The sequence below is a fragment of the Ornithodoros turicata genome, chromosome 1 (assembly GCF_037126465.1).
Source record: "Ornithodoros turicata isolate Travis chromosome 1, ASM3712646v1, whole genome shotgun sequence".
Taxonomy (NCBI): Eukaryota; Metazoa; Arthropoda; class Arachnida; order Ixodida; family Argasidae; genus Ornithodoros; species Ornithodoros turicata.
Window position 1 is genome coordinate 129520419 of NC_088201.1, and position 22399 is coordinate 129542817.

Here is a 22399-nt window from a genome sequence, read left to right on the forward strand (position 1 = left end):
GAGGTAGACTGACGCCTGGCGCGACGCCGTCGTTGAACCTGCCGACGGGCGATCAGCATGCAGTGCAACAGAAAAACAAGGTACGTATTACAACGCGTCGTGTAATATAGACACCCATACCACATACGTATACGTATGTATATGCACATACGTATGTTTTCTGTCTTGCGGGCTTGAGCCTTCTTTGTGTCAGTCACTTTCTCCAGTTCAGGCCAGCATGTGTATCCCAGAAGGATGTGACAACCAAGCTAGTAATGGTAACACTGCATGGACTGGCTCCATGGTTCTTGTGAGTATATGGTGGCATTGGGTTTTGTAGGAGACATGATTTTACGGTAACATTTATTGATGTTGCACTGCCTCACAATGTTGTTTACAGGCTTCCCAACCTGGTAACGAAGAAAGCAGCCACGCATCTGAAACAGTGTGTGCTTCCCCTGCACTTCTGTCTCCCAATGTAAGCAACTTATCAAGTTTACGGTGCTCCAGCGTGCTCAGTTATAACCTATACACTGTTCGGTAACTGAACGGTATTCTGCAAGACGTTACCTGATCTAAGAGTGCATGTTGTGTGTATGTGCAGGTACACATGCCTTTTACAGTAACATTTATTGATGCTGCACTGCGCCTCGCAATATTATTTACAGGCTTCCCAACATGGTAACGAAGAAAGCAGCCACGCATCTGAAACAGTGCGTGCTTCCCCTGCATTTCTGTCTCCCGATGTGAGTGTCTACTCTTACATTGTAATATTACTTATATATGACATGCATACAAATTGTCACAATGTACTGCAAATAACATGTGACTCTACGTGATACATGGTTTCCAAAGAGAAATCAGGTTTAACTGCAATTACTCCTATCCTGATCCGGGAAGGAATAATCTGGTTTACCATGGAGATGTCATACCATAATGTACAGGGCTCAAACCTTCCAACCAATCTCCTATTACCATGACCTAGCTCCAATACTAGCACCAGCACAAATCTGGCGGAGAACACTGCATTCAGTACCGAATCTGACCCATGTTCTTTCGAGGAGTGGCAGGATGTTGACATGCTGTAGCTTGTTGTCACTATGTGTGGAAATGACCTCAACAGAAAATAAAATCTGGGGCAATCTTCGGGACGCCTGTGCTGAATCTGTCTGTTGAGTCTGCCTCCACATGTCTTGACAACAAGCAACACCATGTCAACACCCAGCCCTCGAAAGAACGGTGTCAGACCCGGTACAGTCTGTGATGTCCACCGCCAGTCGGGCCTTATCGGAGTGAGATCATGGTAATGGAAGATTGGTTGGAAGTTCCGAGCAATGTACATTAGCACAGTCTCTGCCATTTTGTTTCTTCAACATTTCTTCAATACAGCTCGATACGACCCCTCCAAACACCCTGGAGTGCATGAACTGTGGATGCAAGCAGTTCAAAAGCACGCGTTCAACCGAAGAGAAAGGCACACAGTATTCTCCACCGAAGGAGTCAAGATGGACCCAAACAGTACTTACGAAGACTAGGACAACTGGTATGAGCAACATAACGACATAAGTGTAACATGTGGCCCATAGGATTTTGTACCTCTAGGCACACAAGCAAATCGTAATGTTGCGGCGCTGCAGTCATCATGTACTCAGACAAGTGAAGAGCTTTGTCAAACTCAGCTACAGGACAGTGGGCTTCCTTGGCAGTCGATGCAAACATCGTGCAACCGGACAAGTGAGGAGCCCCATCAAGCTAACCAACAAGACACCGCAGTGCAATGGGAACCAAAGCGTTGTTCCACACCAGTTATGGACGTGACAGAGAGCAGTATCGGTGACACCGAAAACCCAGCAGACGCTACATATGCACCGAGTAACGACAGTGTTCTCAGGTAATTACAGTTGTACTTCAGTATCTTGGGTTTTTCTCTGGGTATATTTATATATGTTACATGCAAACCTGTTGCAGTAACCGCCATCAATACCGGTCTGTGGATCCACAGGAGGAGCCAAAATACATAGTGTTTGAAAGCAAACTGAAGGAACTCTTTCGTGCATGTACCACATGTTTGAGTCCATGCACTTCGTCATTCAGCTGTGTCGTATCCCTGCTTCGAGTGAAGTGCTACTGTCCAGATGGCCACATTTTCTGTTGGGAAAGCCAGCCGTACATAGCCAATAAGCCTGCTGGAAATGTGCTTTTGTCAGCTGCCATTCCATTCAGTGGAGCCAGCCCAATACCAACACTGCGTATGCTTCAACTGATAAATGTCAAGGTATGTCCATACTCTGCCCCTAGGAACTAGATGTATCTAGACAAAGTTTAGCGGTTATTTTTACCCTTTAGGCCATCTGTGACAACACATTTTTCTGCTACCAGCGAGGCTACCTGCTTCCCGCAATAACAGAGGTATGCGCTGTTAATATTTATTCTTTCACGGATTTTGTAGATCATGAAAAGTAGCCCCATTACTAATGTGCTTTCTACCTGCTGCAGGTATGGATACAACACCAAGCCACACTCCTGGTTGAGATGCAGGGCAGGAGAATCAACTTAGCTGCTGACGGACGGTGTGATTCACCTGGACATAATGCAAAATACCTTTCCTACAACTTCTACAACTGGGAGTTGAACAAAGTCATCCACACTGTCCAGGTCCAGGTGTGTGGCTGCTTTGTAAATATCTGTCTGGAGTATTTGGTGTGACCAGTAGCTAATGACAAAAAAAAAATCAACTGTCAAATGAAGTGGCGTCAAGCTACCACATGGAGCTGGAAGCATTGAAACGTGGGCTGGAAGAGCTGAAAGACTTCAATGTTGCGGTAGACACCCTAACAACAGATAGGCATGCCAGTGTGAGAAAATACATGCGCACATCATATCCAACTGTGAAGCATTAGTTTGATGTTTGGCATGTCTCCAAACGTAGGTGCTTAGGATACTGGTGTACTGAAATGGTGCTGAGAGATCAGTTTATTTTCTGTTAATTTTGAAATATAGGCATCCGCAAGAAGCTCATGAGTGCGAGCAAGACAAAGGGGTGTGAAACACTTGAGCTGTGGACAAAGCCTGTTGTCAACCATCTTTACTTCTGTGTCACTCACTGTGAAGGGGACACACAGCAAGCTCTCTCAATGTGGAAGAGCCTCAACAACCATGTTTGCAATGTCCATGAGGGTCACGAGGGTTCTTATACGCGCTGTTTGCACCCTTTCCTCGACGACACGAAGCGACCATGGCTGATTCCTGGTGAGTATTTTGCTATCAAATTACTGCGCACTGGCACTATTTATTCCTTTCTGCAGTAGCCATAATATAGTGTATGCTCTTTTGAAGGATCACAGCCGCAGAAAAAGCTAGCCATTGTCATAACATTGTCAAAGTACCTCCTCAAGGACATCCCGAGCCTTTCTCCTGATGTGCAGACTTCAAGCTTGGAGGCATTCCACAGCCTCCTCATCAGGTTTGCTACAAAGTCTGTTGGGTATAGCCCCAAAACCATGAAGTGCAGGTATGTAGGCATCATCAGAGAATGTTTATTGGTTGTTAATTGGTTGTTAATGTGTAGGACATATCTCGCAATCCTGCATTTCAATGAGAACTCTGCCAGGGCGCATGCTTTCACGGAGGACGGGGAATCTTCTGAAACTGTCCAAGGTGTACTCTGGAGAGTATGTTGCACTGCCTATCAAGGAGGAGCCTACCTTCAGTATGTAAATCATACATAAGTCAGACATCACTATTAGTTAAGTCAGTGCCATGATATCCAGCTTAAGTCTTGCATTCTTGTTGCTTTCAGACTATGTGCACAAGCTTCTCAAGAAAGTGTTAGAGCTGTGCGATAGGTGGCCTACGTTTGATGCAGCATGGGCTGCAAACCCTCCTGAGGAGCTCCCCAGCCTGACAAGCAGCCAGCCCCCCATGGATAAGCAGGCACTGATAGAGGCCAGGCAACACCGCTTACGGCCTTGTGCATGCTGCCTGTGCTGCAAAACTCCAGGTATGAGACAAAAACAAGCAACATTGTACTGAATAGGTTAGAGTATATATTTATATATACATCCTACTACTATTGTGCAGGTTTGAACCCTGTATAAAACGTAGACGGAAACTTGTCCCGGATGGCCCACACTACACAGGATGGCAGCACACGCCTATCTCCCTCTTCGAGGCGCCCCCAAAGCCACGATGCACATTGTTTGTAGGCAACATGGCGGTATCTCCTGTAATGGAGAAAAAGCCATATCATTAGGTGAACAACAAATGTGTTTCCTTTATAGCAAGGAAAGTGTTTGACGATCACACAAGAAGCAGCACAATTTGAGATAAGACATGTAAGGTGAGTGATTGCTTCAGTAGTCGGATACTCAGTGAAGAGGGAAATTGTACTTCATGCTGACACACTCATTCTTCAAGAACAAACTCAAGGAAAAGGCTGCATAGTGACAACTCAAAGAATAAATACAGTCACCAATGAGGAGCAAAGAGCAAACTTTACTGAAAGGTAACTCAATGACATTTCCTCCCTCCTGCAAATATTGGAAACTGCTAATTTTGTTTTCCACTTTCTTCGAGCGTAAGAGCCCCAGAATTCCAGCAAGGCATCAGTACCAAATTTGTGCCAAATTATTTTGGGGTAGGCAGTTTTCAACCACGTTGCTTGTTACACTTCCCCTTCGCAGTGCAACTATATGTCCCTAGACTTATGATTATCAATACCAGATTTCATCAGGTGTCACTGCAACTAAGGAACAGCATTTCATTGCCTGGAGAAAGGCATACAGCCACCGATGAGGAGCAAAGAGCAAACTTTACTGAAAGGTAACTCAATGGCATTTCCTCCCTCCTGCAAATATTGGAAACTGCTAATTTTGTTTTCCACTTTCTTCGAGCGTAAGAGCCCCAGAATTCCAGCAAGGCATCAGTACCAAATTTGTGCCAAATTATTTTGGGGTAGGCACTTTTCAACCACGTTGCTTGTTACACTTCCCCTTCGCAGTGCAACTATATGTCCCTAGACTTATGATTATCAATACCAGATTTCATCAGGTGTCACTGCAACTAAGGAACAGCATTTAATTGCCTGGAGAAAGGCATACAGCCACCGATGAGGAACAAAGAGCAAACTTTACTCAAAGGTAACTCAATGACATTTCCTCCCTCAGGCAAATATTGGAAACTGCTAATTTTGTTTTCCACTTTTCTCTAGCATAACATCCCTGACATTGCAGTCTTCCAGCAAGGCATCACCTGCACTATCACCTGGAGTTGAATTTATTCTAATGTGCTTGATGTTAAACATACCTTATGACGGTACATTTTGTTTGTTGATAGTGTAATAAAGCCAACGTAGGCTTTAGGAGCAACAATAAAAAATAAAAGTCAATAGTCTCTTGCACTCAAACTACCAGCGAAATATCTATGAACCTTCATATAATTCGTGGCGTTATTTTTTTAGAGAAATTTGATCTGACTTTATGCATCTAAACAAGCGAAAGTGATGCTGACAGCAGCACAACATACGTATCGTACCATGATGACAAGATGAGCAACCTACTTTACATTGAGAACTTACTCATGCAGCGGGGTGTTCTTGAAAACTCCCTGGTTTTCAAGCATCTGCAGAGCTAATTGCACCACAATTTCTGTGAGGCACGACGCCTGAAATTCTGCGGCTGTTGCGACGCACCCCACGGGCATTTTTTGCATTGCTGCCGGCACGTCCCGACAGCAGACGTCTTCGCGTCCTGTGTCTATTGAGCGGCACGAACCGCATGTGCACCTGTGACGGAGATGAGAAATTACATATAAGCCAGTATAAAATGCACGTATGTCACGTCGACTTACCACTCGGCCGCGCTGTCTCGGCGTTTTCGCTTCGTAGCGGCGGCCGCGCGGTCGCTGTCGCCGGCAAACTGAACCTGTGCCGGCATCACAGGGGTATCGCCGTACGGCCGTGTTTTTTGTGCCGCACACCGCCGCAGTGTGCGAATTTCCCAAGGGGAAAGAGGCATTCGATGCCGGTACTCTGGCGGAAACTCGAAGTCGTCCATTGCTGCGGCCGCTCCTTCCATCCCCGATTCTCCAAAGGAACTGTCAAAACTGGTTTACGCCGGTAAAGGGACAGGGCGCTGACCCCCATTGAACAGCGAATCAGAACGAGCCCCCCCTATCGCGTCATCATCACCTCCTCATCCTCGTTTCACCCGGAGTAGCGAGTTAAGGGTGAACGCGCGAAGCTATGTTTATGTGAGTTTTTTTCTGGGAAACAAATTGCACACATCAAAACCTTTCGCGCTATTCGGTAAAATGACATACACACTTTCATCCGACGTCTTAATCAAAAATTTTTTTGGATGGCTCTTTGTACTCCTTTAATAAGAAATTGATTAACCAAAAGTTGTGTAATGTTGGAATAATCATCTTATCTTCCCTATTGCGCACGAAAATGTTCATAACTGTCACAGAATAGGCGTACGCCTCCCGTCTTCAACAAATCAGGGCAGATATTATTAGAGCTGGTTGTTGGCTAGGAGCGTGCTATGTGGTGAAGTTCATTTTTTAATATATTTTCTGTGTTGGATTCATAAAACAAAGTAAGGTTTGTAGTGTCTCCTAGAATGAAAATTGTATGGGGTTTGGCTAGATTAAGTCACGAGGATGATTTTATGATAGTTAAAATGATAGATTATTCTCCTCCTGTGTTGTTTTGATTAAGAATATCTTTTTTGGTTAAATGTAGTGTTATAGATTTTATTTCCTCTTGTGCTCGTGTCATTCATGTCCCATGGTCTTCCAGGTTTATAATAATAAAAGACTTTTAAATAAATAAATAAATAAATAAATAATAAACATGTAAATTTTGATTGTAATCGTATTGATTACAAATATCATCTTTGATTAAAATGTGCTACTCCTTCTGATTAATTGAAAACTTGCATGATTATCACTAATAAAAAATTGTGATACCCTTCAATGCTATTGCTTCAGATTTTTGGCAAAGTTTTTTTTTCCTTCACACAGAGTCATAACATAATTCCTGACACTAATGACTTTAATAAATACATTTTCACTTGTACTTTTGTGTATGGCTATCCTTTGAATGTAAAGTGCCTACTGCACACCTGTTGTAGCGGGAAAAAAATTGCGATTCAAGTCGACACTGATTGAGAAATGATGAAAGAAGTCGGCCCAGGCTGACAAATTTGAGCGGGTAAGCGCGCACGCAACCCTCCGGCCACGCTCCGCCCACCGCAGAAGCCCTCTACCCGAGCGCCGCACGCCGGTCGCAGGAAAAAATACGCGAGTGAAGTCGGTCCAGGTTGAAAAGTTACGACGGTAAACGAAGGACCTCCGCCAACTCCACGGATCACTTCATAAGAATCTGATTAATTGTGTCGTGTGGGAATATTCAACATAGCTATTGTGCTTGAAGTTACGTACATGTATCAGGACTTTGTAATTAAAATTCCTCTATGGTGCTCACAGATAATAATGTTAGACTTTGTATAATAAAACTTGTAATTTTGATTGTAATTGTATTGATTAAAAATATATTTTTTGATTAAATGTGCTATCCCATTTTAGTTATGATTGAAATTGATAACTTAATTGAAAACTTGTGTGATTACCATTAATAAAAAAATATTGTGTATGATGTGTGATACCCCTTCAATGCTATAGCATCATATCTGTAATAAGTATAACCTTTGTTATGTGTATCGTATTGTGTTTCTTCTGCATCAGGTTTTTGGATTGTTTTTTCTCCTTCACACAGAGTCATAACATAATTCCCGACACTAATTACTTTAATAAATATATTTTCACTTGTACTTTTGTGTATGACTATCCTTTGCATGTCTGTATTTGCACGTAAACCGCCCACCGCGCAGTTGTTGTAGCGGGTAAAAATAACGAAAGAAGTCGGCCCAGGCTGAAAAATGTGAGGTGGTAAGCGCGCACGCAGCCCTACGGCCACGCGCTACCCACCGGTAAGAGCCTCCACCCAAGCGCCGCCCGCCGGTCGCGGGAAAAAATACGCGAACGAACCAGACGCGACGGTATCGGTGCCCTGGTGCCTATGTTGTAGTTTCGCCTCCGGCCTCCTACGGCACCTAATGGCACTACTCTGTCCATATTGTAACTTTCGCTTTTCTCCTGTCCGCCTGGGTACCACAAACTGCGCGCTCTTGATAGATCACCATCTGGCACTTCAGCACAGGCCCCAAGTGTATACTGGAGTCCACACTCGAGTCCAAAGAGGCAATACTGCCCTTCGCACATCGGTATTATGCCTTTCGTATTTCTAGATGTGTTCAACAGCGTGCGTGCCGGTTTTGCCGGAACATTTGTGCCGGACTCGTGCCGGAACATTTGTGCGTTGCAGTTGATAGATGTGGCACGACTGAAACCTTATGGCTGATCGGGTGTTGGGAACCGAATTGCAGGTACCGTCCGTTTTACTTCGGCTTACGGTGCACCGTGAACTTGAGGTGCGTTCCTTGTCTCTTCACAAGCACATCGAGGAACGGTAAACTGTTGTCTTCCTCGTGCTCGAGGGTAAACTGTATCGATGGCTCGATGACGTTGAGGTGCGACGACAACGTATCGACGTCCGTTTTCTTTAAGATGGCGAAGCAGTCGTCCATGTATCGTAGAAGTATCTTCAGTTTTATGTTCGATGACTGTAGAGCTCTTTCTTCTATGGTGAGGTTTGCAGCTGTTACCAATATCGAGGCACCTATGGCCGTACTGGAGGTCTGCTTGAACTCCACTTCGAATGTAAAGTACGTGGTGCTGAGGCAAACTTCAAGGAGGCGGCAGAGTTAATCGACGTTGAAGTTAATCCTTGTGTTGAAATCGGGGTCTTTTTGGAGGGAGATTCTTGTGGGAGCCATAACAGGAAGTAGGGGTACGTTCGCAAGGAGCGACACCACATCGAAAGAGATCAAGCACGCCTCGGAGCTGGCAGATATGGTTGAGACACGTTCCGCGAAATCACTGGAGTTGCATACAAAGGTTTCCGTCCAGCCGGTTAGGGGGACAAGACCTTCTGCAGGTAGTTGGCCAGTGCTCGGAGCGGCGATGTTCTGAAGGCCACAATGGGTCGGAGGGGTACCGGGTTTGTGGATTTTGGGGAGACCGTAGAAAGTAGGTGCGCTACCATTCCTGCAGATCAGTTGAAGGTAGAGGGCACATGTCTCCGGGTATCCATTAAATATAACTGATAGTATTTTGGTCAATTTCTTCTGGCGAACGAAAACGTATTAAATATATCTGATAGTATTTTGTTCAATTTCGTCTGTACTTGTGCCGTGGGAGACTTTTTAAGCTTCCCATAGTTCTTACTGTCAAGGAGGTCGATATTATTTTTGTCATTGCACTGCCTGTCCAGAACGACTGTTGAGTTGCCCTTGTCTGCGGGCAGGGTAACTATTCTCGAGTCTTCTCGAATATTCCGGAGCGCCTTTTCTTCGTCTTTAGGTATGTTGTGACACTGCCGTGCGGGTAGTTTCGAGAGTATCCCGATAGCTTTCAATCTCACTCGTTCTCGAGTGGCGAGATCCAGGTGTCGGATGCCATCTTCGACAGCTGCAACCATTTTGCCTACAGGAGGGCGTCACGTGGAGAGGTTGAAGCCGAAACCTTTTGCTAACACACGGCGGAAGAGAGCTCTCTGGTTGAAAGGTCCTTTACAAATTCAGTAGTGTCGGTACTGGGCTTGAACTGTATTGATAGCACCATCAGCTTTCAGTACTGAGCTGCTTGTTGTTTCTCTGCCGCTGTGCGGGCAACGGACTTAGAAAACGAGTCCAGCGAGGGCAGCACATCGGGGATGCGGTGTTCAAGTTGTCGGCGGTTGAAGTAGGAGCCTAGTTCTTAACTTCTTAGTATTGCTTGGCACTCGTGAATACGTGCTCACTACCAAACGACATTCCGCAAGTGTGATAACCCTGTGTCCTTCACCGGCGCGCAAGAGGCGCTTAATCTTTAGGCCGGGGGAACAAGGTTCCTTTCGCGGCAAGCTTTCGTGAAGCGGAGGTGGGTCTTGTAGGTGGAGATGGCACGTGATACATTGACATAGCGGTTCGCTAGCGTCGCTGCATCCTGACAGTAGGCGTATAGACTTCGGAAACTCCGGCTCCGTCGGCTCCGAAACGTCCAGAAACTCCTTTCGTGTTCTTTTTTTTTTTTTTTGTGATACTTGTCTATTTAGCTTCCTAACCAGACACACCCGTGTCAAACCTGTTCACGTTCATCTCTTGCACTGCAGTGTTGTGCCCTATTAAAGTGCTCCGTCTACGATGTCTCCGGGCACACAGCTGTGATCTTGCAGCATCCTCACAGACTATATTGCGCTCAGTTGAAGATGTCCGTGGGCGACCGCTCGGAAGCTAATTTTCGATGCTGGTGTTCCCAATTAACTGTGTTGTTAACTGTGTCTGTGTGGAACACTGTCCACGGGGTAGAGTATCGCCTGTGACGATGAAACTCCCCACTCTGCAAGGTCAAAATTAAAGTTGTTGTTGTTGTTTAACTGTGTTGTTCGTAGTTTGTTCGCAAGAAAACGGTTGCTCACAACTGTCGGCACGGCCCTCATATGATCACGACATTTCCTGCACATAGTGGTGTATCCTGCTCCTGCGACGACGAAGGTCCCTGACAATCTGGTTTCACTCCTAAATCTTCATAATACATATATAGCTATGTATGTTGAGATCAATGGGAGACAGAAGACGAAAGTAGGGGAAGTAAAATACGGGGTCTATTAAAATTTAAAAGTTATAAAAGCTAGCGGCGACGTCTACGTTACGGCGGTAGCTCTGACTTCGTCGAAGACAAAATAGCTAAACGTGGCCACGAGGCTGATAAGGATTTAGCTATTTTGTACGACGACAGTACACGACAGAGGTACGTCACATATATGTGTACAAAACAATGCATACGTATATACATACATAGAAGTATGCGAAATACACTATGATCAGAACTAACCTAGGAGAAACTAACCTATGATGAGAAGATTTTGTCCTGCTTATTTCTTTATAACCTTTCATTTATGTCCACCTCCTACGTTTGAGGGGTAGAAATCCAGCGAACCGGTAGAGATGAGGCAACTCCCTTCCTACGTTTGAGGTATTCCATGGTGGTGTCTTGCACCTGCTTTGTCCTCGTTGAGTTATTTGGTGAATAAATTAACCCTGCAATTAGGTAGAGTTGGCTGGTTGCAGAGCCCTTAGCCCGTATTCACCAGTCCCACTTAGCCACTGCTTTTGTGACGTCTGGTTTAAGTTGATCACGTGATCTGTCCGGCTCTGAAGCCCTTTGACCACAACGCATGCGCATTATTCACATTGTCACGAGATGGTTGAGGGGAGGGAGAAATTAGCAGACGACGGAAGAACCGCGAAGAGGAAGACTTCCTTTTCCTTTTTTTTTTCTTTTTTTGTTATGAGGTTGATAAAGAAAAGTTCAGGCGGCGCTGACGCTGCTACAGGTGGTTGCGGGATGGTGTGTTGGTAGCCGGCGGTTAAGCCTGCCTTTGTGTTTGTTAATATGATCGGTAAAACAATGTACAGAGAGCGCGTTTGCCATGTTATTGAAGAGGCAGGAGTACGTATTCTCGTGGTGGCGATCGTTGTACTTTTGTCAGCGTTCGGTCGTCGATTGTGATTGCGAACAATAACTGCACTTCCATGGACCATCGCTTGTTTATCGTTTGTTGTGCGGCCTGTGTAGTGAATTACAACGATCAAGATAGCCTTTCGATCGCTGGGGCATGTCAGCAGCGTGTTTTTACGCTTTCAAGTCTGGTGTCATGTGCGCAGCGTGTGTGCAGGCGCATCATCATGGTAGACTGCCTGTAAGTAAACAGCAATAACATTGATGCAAGTGTGGCCATATCCTGCATCGGACTCCCACACGCATAACTTTTATAATGTTATGGTTTCAAGAAATTGACGTGGTACTTTAGAAGATGTCACAAATCTGCAACGCGTTAAAGGGTCTCTGACCAGAACCTGGTCAATGTCTTTGTTTCTATGGGTAACGAACCTACATGGTGCCTCCAAGTTACAACTGAAACGTTTCGTCTCTGCGGCGCCGCCAACTATTCCAAACAAGGAGCCGAAAAGCGGTTTCGATTTCTGCCCTCAACTCGTGCGATCAGCGCAAAACTCTAGCTATTATGCAGTGGTTTTCTCATGTGTATGACGTCAAACGCCCGCGACGTTTATTGGTGGAAAGTCCACACCGGAAGTTCGGGTGGTTTCCGCAACTTCCGTATTGCTGGGTGCTTTTTCAATATGGACGCGGAAGCACAGCGGAGTTGACAAGTCAGCTTTTCAGCTACCTTTCAGCAGCTGAGAGGCACCTGCTACGTGCAGCAGAGTTTGGAGGCCTTGCTTTTGAAATGTTAAGCCGCGAATCGACTTCAGCATGAAGAGGAAGTTCCAACGACAGACTGTTAGATGAGCTTTCGGCATCCATCACGATGAAGCACATGAACAGTTTGTGTAAATTTCATGTTTGACGGCGCCGTGTAAAGGGGCCGGAGTGGTTCATTGCATAATAATGCCGAAAGAAGTCGAGTGCTTATGTTGCAAGGAGCTGCTCTTAAAGTAGCATATTTAGAACTTCGAGGGCAGCACGAACCTAGCGCTCATATTCACAAGTAAGAAGCGTACGTGTCTCGTGCACAATCATGCTGGTTGGTTTCAATTCAAAATAGTTTTTCTGAACTTTTCGTTATTGTTCGTCACTTATTCAGAAAGAGTGCAGCTGAATTAATACTCGGCGTCCTACTAGCTTTAGCTTTGTTCAAAGCTTGCGTGTCTCATACAGGAAATAGATACGTACACTACATACCAACAGTTCGTGAGATGGATGTTGCACAGACTTGAAAAAAAACAAGATAATCGTTATACCAGTCCGCGCGGTGAACAGGATACGCAAAGCCTTTCCCATATTAACTACTACATGTTTTAAATACCCAAGATACTAGGTGGAAGTACCCCCTACAGGGGGTGCCCTTGCAATTTCAGCTGTAGACACATGTCGGTAATGATGCAACTATAATAATGACCCCCCCCCCCCGCCCCCCGAACTTTTTTCAACACTCCTCCATGCTTGGGATTCTGGATAAACCACTGTGCTGACCCCTGACACAAAGCACCATCTCATCAGCCTGCTCCGCCTGGTAAGAATTACATTGGGCTCTCAATTCCACCACAGACACAAATCCATTCCTGTTCTGACGCATCCTTTTGTCCACCCATTCAGTCAATATGTCGTAAGTGTTGTTCGAACTCTTACTGTCTGATAGCACCCAAATAGTATTGTTTAAGCACCTCAAGTATTTTAATGATTGTTATGTGGAAGTAAATCAGACTGTTATGCAGGTACCCTGTGTGTGACCTCGGTTCCTGCTCTCAGTCCTCCAGAAGTGCTCACTACACAAGTTGACTATCGAAAACCTCAATCTTCCATGCATGATGTAAAACGCCAGTTCGCTTGCTTCCTAGCCATTTTTTCATTCTCAATTTTCCTTTGGTGTGCAAAGTGCACACCCAGTTCGAGTAGGATGTAGACCTTGAGGAACCAAGCTTTGTATCTTGGGCTGCTCAAATACTCAAATAGGCATGTTTTAGTCGAAGATGATGTAACATGAAATGTGGTTCATATAGTTTATTGTAGCACTCAGATAATATCTTCATAATATGTCTGCAGAGATTGCTCCAAAATAGCATATAGCATATCCAAAATAACGTTATACATTATTGGGCTTCTGGGAAAAATCATGATTCACCTGATACAGACGGCAGCCTTTGTAACGGTGTCTGACACATTTTTAGCAGCCACTGTTTTAAAATATGCATTAAAAATGCTCCAACTATGAAAGTATCACGAAGTTCTTCATTTCATTTGTTTACTTAAAGACCCTTGTGAAGGGATTTACATAAATGCGGGAGGTTTTTTTATCCAAAAAAGACAAATACCAAAATGATGCAAACAAAATTCGTTCACTCACCACAAAGAAATTCATTCGATCTGAAAACGATCCTAGCACACGGAAATAAATGACGATACATTTTGTTCGGATGCTATGTGGGCAGGAACGTCATTCCAGTTTGACACCATCAGCTGGTGCGGAGAGTAGAGGAATTTTTTTGTTTGTGTAGGTGGAGCAAGTACTTTGTGCGAGTCATCAAGTATTGGAAGTAACTTGTGAGGGGATTGACAGTAAGTGGGGTGGGGAGGAGTGTGACTGTAATATAACATATGAAAGAATGCCAGGCCTGATACCTTCATCTAGTAATCAAAGGAGTAAGAAAGAGTTTGACTTTAATGGCTGAGAAGCTGGAAAAAGGATGATAATCACGAGCAACAAACCGTGCGGTTCTGTACAAATTCTACTTTGTCGATATAAGAGATGTTGGGATGGGTTCCAGATTGCAGAGGCATATTCCACTTCTTTTGAACATGGCAGTTGATGTTCTGAGACTGGAACACATAGAAAAGGCAAATACATACAAAGCATCAAGTGCCTAAGAAATGAATGATAAAAGAAGGCAGTCACTGGAAAGGTTAGCCAGTAGTAGGACTTGAACCCATATCTTCTGTATTACCGATCCAGGGCCCTTACCAATTGAGCTAAGCTAACACGCCTCTCCAGTGACTTCCAAGGGTGCAGATGTACCCTACGAATAGGTTTATGGGCAGGAAAACATTAGTCACTGTTATTATACAGGCATAGCTCTCTGTCCAGTGTGATCACCGCAGAGCACATTTACAGGAACTCACAGGCACAAAACTTGCATAATAAATATGTAATAATCTCAAGCAGCTATTATATATAATAACTGGGACATGGAACTCCAATAGCAGATGGTCTGGCAGTACAACACAGGTAATCTTGCCATCACTATATTTTTCCCAAAATGCTGAAAATAAATCAATAGAATTACTGCAGTGAACTGCTCAATTTTTCACCTCAGATATATTTTTAGCACTCTGTCTTTCATGTTTCAAAATATATGTGCATCGAACCTGCAGAAGCTTGTGTGTGTAAGTAGAGTCACACATCTCATGTGCAACAGGCAGGTCTAAGTTGTATTGAGATATGTCAATTCCTTACGCGTGCTCACCACCTGTAGATTCCTTTAAAGGGAACAAAAAACTTTTGGTTAGTAACGACTTCACGCTATATACCACATTTATAAAAGAAATTGGTCCCGTACCTGACGGACAGCTGTCATGACCATTGCCAGCCCTATCAGAAAAATCCATATCATATTTTTCTCCGTATGTTGGCTTTACAGAGTTATTGGACAGCTTAGACCATACAAATCCATAGGCTGTATGGAACATACAGGCTGTACGGAGCTTGTATGGTCTCCGTACAGGCTGTACGGTCTCCGTACAGGCTGTACGGTTTCCATACAGGTTGTATGGTCTCCGTACAGGCTGTATGGTCTCCGTACAGGCTGTATAGATTCTGGATGTGAGCTTGTACGCAGTTTGCAGGCAGCGTTTGATGAGGGAAGTAGCCATCCACTAAAGCAAAAAGTTGGAAATTGCACATAAGTTTAATACATTCTCATATAATATTATCTACAACACATCACATTGTTTTCAGAAAGTCGGCAAGTAGACGGTTTTTCATTCCTATCCGCTGTTGCACAGTGAGGCCTTTGGGACAAGCATTCTTGTTAACGAATGCTTGAAATGCATCTAGAAGGAAATTAAAAAGAACACTTTCAATAATGGCAAAAGGAAGAAGGAGATCGAGACTACTACCACCTGTATGATCGCTTGTGAAGAAAAGCAATCAACACTAGGTGTTTCATACCTACTGTAGTGGGTGTCCACCAATACTATATACGTACTTGTGACAGCCATGAGCTTGCGAGGGGTAAGTGCCCGTTTGGCCGTTGTCCCATTCTTCAATAGCCTCTGACAGGGCTTGCCCGTGATGCTCCGACCACGAAGCTCCTCGGGCGACCATATTGTCCGCACCACCTCTCTTAAAAATTTGGAATCTGACTTTGTTTGCATCATCCAGGTCATCTTCTCATCTGCAATGAATATTCCATTGCCAAGGTGAACCTGAAAATTTTTCAACAAAATATATAAGGCATTGAAATGGACATACACAGTAAAATCTCACTAAATGGTGGTCGGTCAAAATGGATGACTGGTTGAACGTAAAGCTGCTTTGTTTTAGATTATGAGATATATTTCATGAACTGAGATAAATGGAGCAGATATCCTCTTGGGGCCTCGTAAACGAGCAATTGTGAAAAAGTATTGAGAAGCAACAACTACAAAGGCTGGATGAATTTTCAGACAAACATAACAGGGCAATTCCAGCCAAAACCAGCCAGAGGTGTAGCTCGACCCCCTCAGATTTCGCTGAAAAAAAGAAAAAAGTGTGTATTCCCTTAGGGGTATATGTAGGAAATTGAAAAACGGCAATGAAGCTCGCTGAAATTTTTTTATGAGCTTTCGCATGGTGGACCACGCTTCATCAGGCAAAAATGCAAACACGCACAACTGTACATGGTCAAGTAAAAAAGGGGATTGAGATGTTGGGAGGAGGGTAAGAGATTAGAGAGATTTTCTTCTTCCCATATGGCACTATACATTTGTTGTCTGCTTAAACTATCTCTTTTCTTAAGAGAAATGAAATAGGAAGACATATCCTAGTCGGCTTCTGCTTTGTTGTACTCAGTGCTGACAACTGAAAGAATCATCTATCAAGCGTCGTATTCACTTCCTCACAGAGAGCAAAGTGGCATTCCTTTTGCATACCGTAGTCCCCTGAAGTTATATCTCTATACGCATGCCTACAAACCGATGATGACGGATCAGTGAGAACCGATGACAGATATGTGTTCACCTTATTGCCAACGGAAGCCATCACGGGGGGCAGCAGAGCCTCATTTGTGCAGTTGGCTTCAGACAGTTCTTGTCCGTGTAAATTTACACCAGTCGATAGAACAAAGAACAGAAACCTTATAAGTTAAGGAAACAATCATATAGAACTTTCAATTTTTGTGGTTTTTCAATTTTGTTCAGCTCACCTGGCCACCAACAGAAGCTGCTGCTGCGGCAAATTGCAAACCAACATTTCCGTGAATCATCTGAATGCTGGCAGATGCATTGTGGACTGGAGGTGCAGGGTGTGACTCTGCTACCTGAAAATGTGGACGTTGTTAAAGTTCATGCATGCAACAGATGTGGAAGCAAACTTTTATAAAAACCTACACAAAAATAGGTAGTACCAATGACATTTATGGGCATATGCATTTATAGGCGCGAGCAAAATCATACAGAAGGTCTCCCAGCACACAGGCGTCAATTGCGAGAGGGCTTGGGGGCCTGACCCCCCAGGAACTATCCCTGGGGGCAGGCAGGCACTCTCCGGAAAGTCTACCCAGCTGACACTCAAGATGAAAGTTTTGAAGGACATCCTAAGAGTTGCATGTTTCATGTGAGTGATCATGAAAATCCTGTAAAACTTTGCATCACAACGTCACAACACAGAATTCGCGACACCCTGCCCGACCATTGTGCATGAAGGGGGCGTGGGGGACGTTGTGCCTCCCGGAACCCTACAGTGCATTCAAACCTCTCTGCCTATGTCATACACTTAAGAGAAGCAACTAATGTTGTTCTACCATGTCAGTAACTTAATTCCGAAAATATGGACACAGATGTGTTCACCTTATTGCTAACAGTAGCCATCGCAGGGGGCAACACAGTCTCATTTGTGGCGTTGGGTTGAGGCAGTTCTTGTCCCTGTAAATTTACACTAGCCATTAATGAATGACATGAAACATCTAGGAACCGGGGTTCTGCTGATTCATGACTACTGTTTCTCTAAATTGCACCATGCTTTACACACGACTTCCATAGGGCATCACTCACCTTGCTACTTGCTATTACAGCGGAAAATTCAGAGCCACCACTGTTGCTGCTCCGTTGCATTTGCGAAGTGGCACTTGCAACATATCCAGGAGGTGCAGGATAGCATGGATACTCAAAAATGCCTAATTGTTACTTTCAATGCATGCAGCAGATGCTTACACAAACTATTTATTCCAACACGCTGTGCAATAATCTTTCAAAATCCAGTGGTCTGAAAAGTTAGCCCGCGGTATTATAGTGGAGACCACTTATAACGTAACCACATACAGTGCGGGACTGCTTATAATTAGAGCCTGATTTTTTCGGGTTTTATTTTTCAGAAAAATCGGGGGTAAATATCGGGTTATATTTTGCTTCAATAATTCGGGTGCAATCAAGTTGAACTGCATCTGATTCAACCCAATTCTCGTTGAATCGGGTTGAATCCGGTGTAAATCATCGGCTTACTCGGGATATTACACACGGCACATCGCTAGACACAGGGTCCATGCATGTAAGAGGTGGCAGGGTCACTGTTTTGACAGTCTGTATGAGCATGCTTATGCATTTACAACACAGTTTCCAAAGTTCCGACATATGTTATAAGTGGTCTCCACTGTAATGTCGAAGGATTGACATAAGAAATGGTATTACCTGCTGACAGCTTGTTGGGTTGTAAGTTGCTGTGGCATCACCCTGCCCTGCAAACCTTTCCGCACTGTCCACTGCCTGCACTGGCATGTCAGGAATGGTGGACTCCTCTGTACAATATTGTTGATAGTTCCGTGTTAGCACCATATCATTACTCACAATATCGTTACCGTGCGACATCAAGAAATATACATCTTCATAGAGCTACAGGTGTTTGTCATAGTCAGATAAGAGGCTATCATACTAACAAGGCGGACTTAGTGGCGACAGAAAGGTGCCGAAGAAAAACAGTCATAAAGTGAGTACAGAGGGTCACATTAACGGGGATGCACTGTATATGTATTTACAACATGATTATTTGAAGAGTGGAGAGAGCCAACTTGGCATATTACGCAGCACATGCCCGACAATAGGCTGCTGGTTGCCACCCAGAACATTCCTGAAGACCGCATTTCCCATTTCTTTTCTTCTCGAAACACAATCACTTTTGCAACCTCTTTTCCTTGTAGGATGCACAAAGAATTTGAGTCCTTCGGCCGCACGTCTTTTTTATTTTTTTCAGTCCTGTCGACTTCGACATAATGAGGGTTTACTGTAGCTGCATGAGCGAAGTATCTGTGCTAATCACCGGAAAGGAATTTGATTTATTATGAACCAATCTTGGGTTTCCCCACTTCTTCACATCTATAAATATGTTCCCTGGTTTTGCCGAGCCGCTCAGTTGGAAGCGAGTGCCTCTCCATGTATGTCACCCTGGCTTTATCTATGTTTTACACTTCTAAACCATAATAAATATATATGCTCTTCTATACCTCTCACAGTGCTCTCTGCGTGACCCGCTTCCTGGTCATCCCCCATGATCTGTAGCGCAGCTCTTAGATTAAGGAAGGTGGATGAACCTGGTGGTGTCCCCTGCTGGGCACATCTTGGACATGAAGGTGCCAAAGGCACAATATCTGAAAGATATTACACCAAACACTATGAGGAACATCACTTCATTTTTTTATGCACAGTCACTTCAGTCATGGTAGCACATGTTATGCCAAAATATTATCTTTTGTAGGTAATTACCAAACTTCTTCAATAGGACCTCTTGGAGACCACGGCAGAGTTCTCTCTCTTTCTCCAGCTCCTCCTGCACTTTTGCCAGCTGGATCTTCAGATTTTTATTCTTCTCTCTCATGGCTACAAGTTGTGAATTTTGTGACTCAGGCAAAACTCCATTGTTGTTCTTGTGCGTGTTGAGTATCCTTTTTAGCCCTGCGTTCTTTGCTGTCCTGATGTTGGCTGCCCTTTGTTTTTGTGAATGTGGTCTTGTCTGCACAACGCAGAAACGATTGCATCATGATGGGAGCATAAACAAATCAAAAAGAGAATAAGATAACACTGGCAGGGAGGACCTCAATATTCCTGGTTGCTAAATCCTCGACCTCGAAATTCACGTTCTAGAAACAAGCCTGTCGTCTGCTACGATGAACTTGGCGCATTATGGCCTTAGTAGCTACTGCGACAGTAAAACCCAAATGAAATTCGACAAGGAAAGAAAGAAATTGAAGAAAGCCGTGATGAAGTATCGTGTTTTTCTTTTTTGTCATGACAGCTTACAGACAATATCTTTCATGTCACATGGCGACATTCGCAACTTCGTATCAGGCACAGCATCACGGCACGGGACGGAATTGAGAAAACTGCTTCAGTGGTAAGCCTAGCGACAGCAACATTAAAAATGCATGAGGTCATATCTAATAACATGTTGTTGTAGTATAGAAATTAAAGGCTGTGCTTTTTGAATACTTGTGAGAAAACTACGGTAATCTAGCACATTTGGTCATTATTAGACATGCATACGACTTTGAATGCTTTTTCGAAATGTGTCGGAAAATCTTGCCACACCCTGTAGCTGGTTCAAGTTTGGTGTTTGCATTTTTATGTAGAGGTTAGAGGACAATTTCCCGCGAGCGATTGTTCGTTTTCTCGTCAAATATAGCATTTATTTACAGTAGTTCACTTTGCAACTGGGATTTCTATCACTTCATTTTGAGGTACATCCCACTGCCGTACCTATTTTGAAAACAAATTGCTCACCGTATATCTGGCTTCTGTTTCTTCATGGTCAAATATCTCTGGAACAGCCTTGTGCATTGCACTCAATGTTTTGGCCATTTCCTGTATACTTTCTGCAACAGAGGGTAGGCACCGGTAAAAAGATGCACTATCGTGGAACTGGGAAAAATGCGCGTCAGATTTCATGTAGTCAGGAAGACGTACCGCGATATATTAGGAACAACGAACAACACATGGTTTCGCAATGTTCGAAGAATCGTGAAACGTACCTTTCAGCATCGTTACCGAAGCAGGATAATAATCTTCGACTGATCCATCTTTGTTTCGCCAGTATGCGTAAACAACAGCCGAAGGATTGTAGTCATTCACATTTTTGGGGTTGAAGTTCCTAATTCTTGAAACTGGAACTATTGCCTCAACTGTGTCGTGATACGTAACATAGGCGTACATTTCATACGGGAAATAGCTCGTAGAACAGGAAAATGTTGAATATTGTTGCTGCAGCCAGAGGACAAGAACCACGTGTTTCAAACTAGAAGTGACAGCCAGCACATGGGATCCATGTGGGTGAAGAAAACACGGCAACGCGCAGCCCCCTAGCGGACGGGCCGTACACGTAATATATATACAACGTATATATAAAAAACGTAAAGCATTTTGTACGCATATAAACGCATGAAAAATGTAAAACGTGTAAAACTATAAGTTTAGATATATTGTTATAATGTACAGTACGTGGAAACGGATACAAATAATAGTTATTCGTTCAGCCGTCACGTTTCGGCTACTACTACCAAGCGATTTCTGTAAAAGCAAAGCAGCAAGCAAGTGATTGGAGCAAGTACCTCAACTACGAAGAAGTAATGGTAGTGTAACCTGTCAGCTACTTTGCTTGCGTCACTGGTTCGAAATCTCACTCGTTCGAATCTCACTGGGGACACGAAAATATCAAGACCAGCAGAGCAGGTGGCAATCAATACGCGACTACATGTAGATGCATCACGTGTTCTGAGTTATGATGAATTCTTCACCGGAATCTGCTGAGAATGTAGCAGACGGAAGAGAAGTGGTGAACAACTGTAGCCCCGGCGGGCCTTCACGAGTTGTAAAACGCAGAAAGCAATACTTAAACAAAGGGGAGCCGTTCCAGGTTCCGCGCTCAACTCTATACTACAGAAGGAAGCAAGCACAGCACCATGCCGTACAGCTGGGCAACAGTGTCTCCGTTGACGAAACGAGTGCGTCGGGAACTGACGCACATTTTGATAACACCATTCCTGGTTCAGTCTCACAGCAAGAGAACAGCATGGAGGGAGAACATCAAAGCGGTGGATATCAAGAGAACGGCATGGAGGAAGAACATGAAAGTGGTGGATACCAACAGAACAGCATGGAGGGAGAACATGAAAGTGGTGGATACCAACACAACAGGATGGAGGAAGAACATGAAAGCGATGAACACCAAGAGAGCGACGAAGACGACGTGCCATTGTTGGAGCATGCGGAACTTGTGGCGAACTGCATCAATGAGTTTGGCGACGTGACAATTCCAAACTCAAACATAAAAAAAGTTGAAGCCATTGCTCTAGTTACATCTTTTGCGACTGGACATTCTCTGACGTGGACTGCCCTCAACGACTTGCTTAGACTTATAAACACGTTGTTTGGGAGTGAAGTACTACCCCGCAGCACATACATGTTAAGAAAACTTTGGAAACCGAAGGCAGGAACATGCGTAACTCACCACTACTACTGCGAAGACTGTAGCATGCCTTTGAAGGAAATGGAGGTGCAA

At 44.2% G+C, this 22399-nt stretch overlaps 2 protein-coding genes and 3 long non-coding RNA genes across 5 annotated transcripts in view; 3 read left to right on the plus strand and 2 right to left on the minus strand.

Annotated features, from left to right (window-relative positions):
* LOC135368933 (uncharacterized) overlaps nt 1–22399 on the plus strand; it is a 122347-nt gene that overhangs the window by 76921 nt on the left and 23027 nt on the right. The window lies entirely within an intron of this gene.
* On the plus strand, nt 256–727 carry LOC135368919 (uncharacterized). The gene is made up of 3 exons (XR_010414895.1): nt 256–289; nt 380–457; nt 648–727. It is a non-coding gene; the product is annotated as an uncharacterized LOC135368919 (long non-coding RNA).
* On the plus strand, nt 3815–4435 carry LOC135368923 (uncharacterized). Its single transcript, XR_010414896.1, has 4 exons — nt 3815–3979; nt 4060–4180; nt 4260–4318; nt 4396–4435. It is a non-coding gene; the product is annotated as an uncharacterized LOC135368923 (long non-coding RNA).
* LOC135368928 (uncharacterized) lies at nt 17105–18627 on the minus strand. The gene is made up of 4 exons (XR_010414897.1): nt 18544–18627; nt 17911–18021; nt 17707–17781; nt 17105–17177 (listed from the first exon to the last, which is right to left on the minus strand). It is a non-coding gene; the product is annotated as an uncharacterized LOC135368928 (long non-coding RNA).
* On the minus strand, nt 18737–20883 carry LOC135379038 (uncharacterized). Its single transcript, XM_064612283.1, has 5 exons — nt 20874–20883; nt 20626–20717; nt 19612–19858; nt 19353–19496; nt 18737–18744 (listed from the first exon to the last, which is right to left on the minus strand). Exons 1-5 carry the CDS (start codon nt 20881–20883, stop codon nt 18737–18739), a joined length of 501 nt encoding a protein of 166 aa, XP_064468353.1.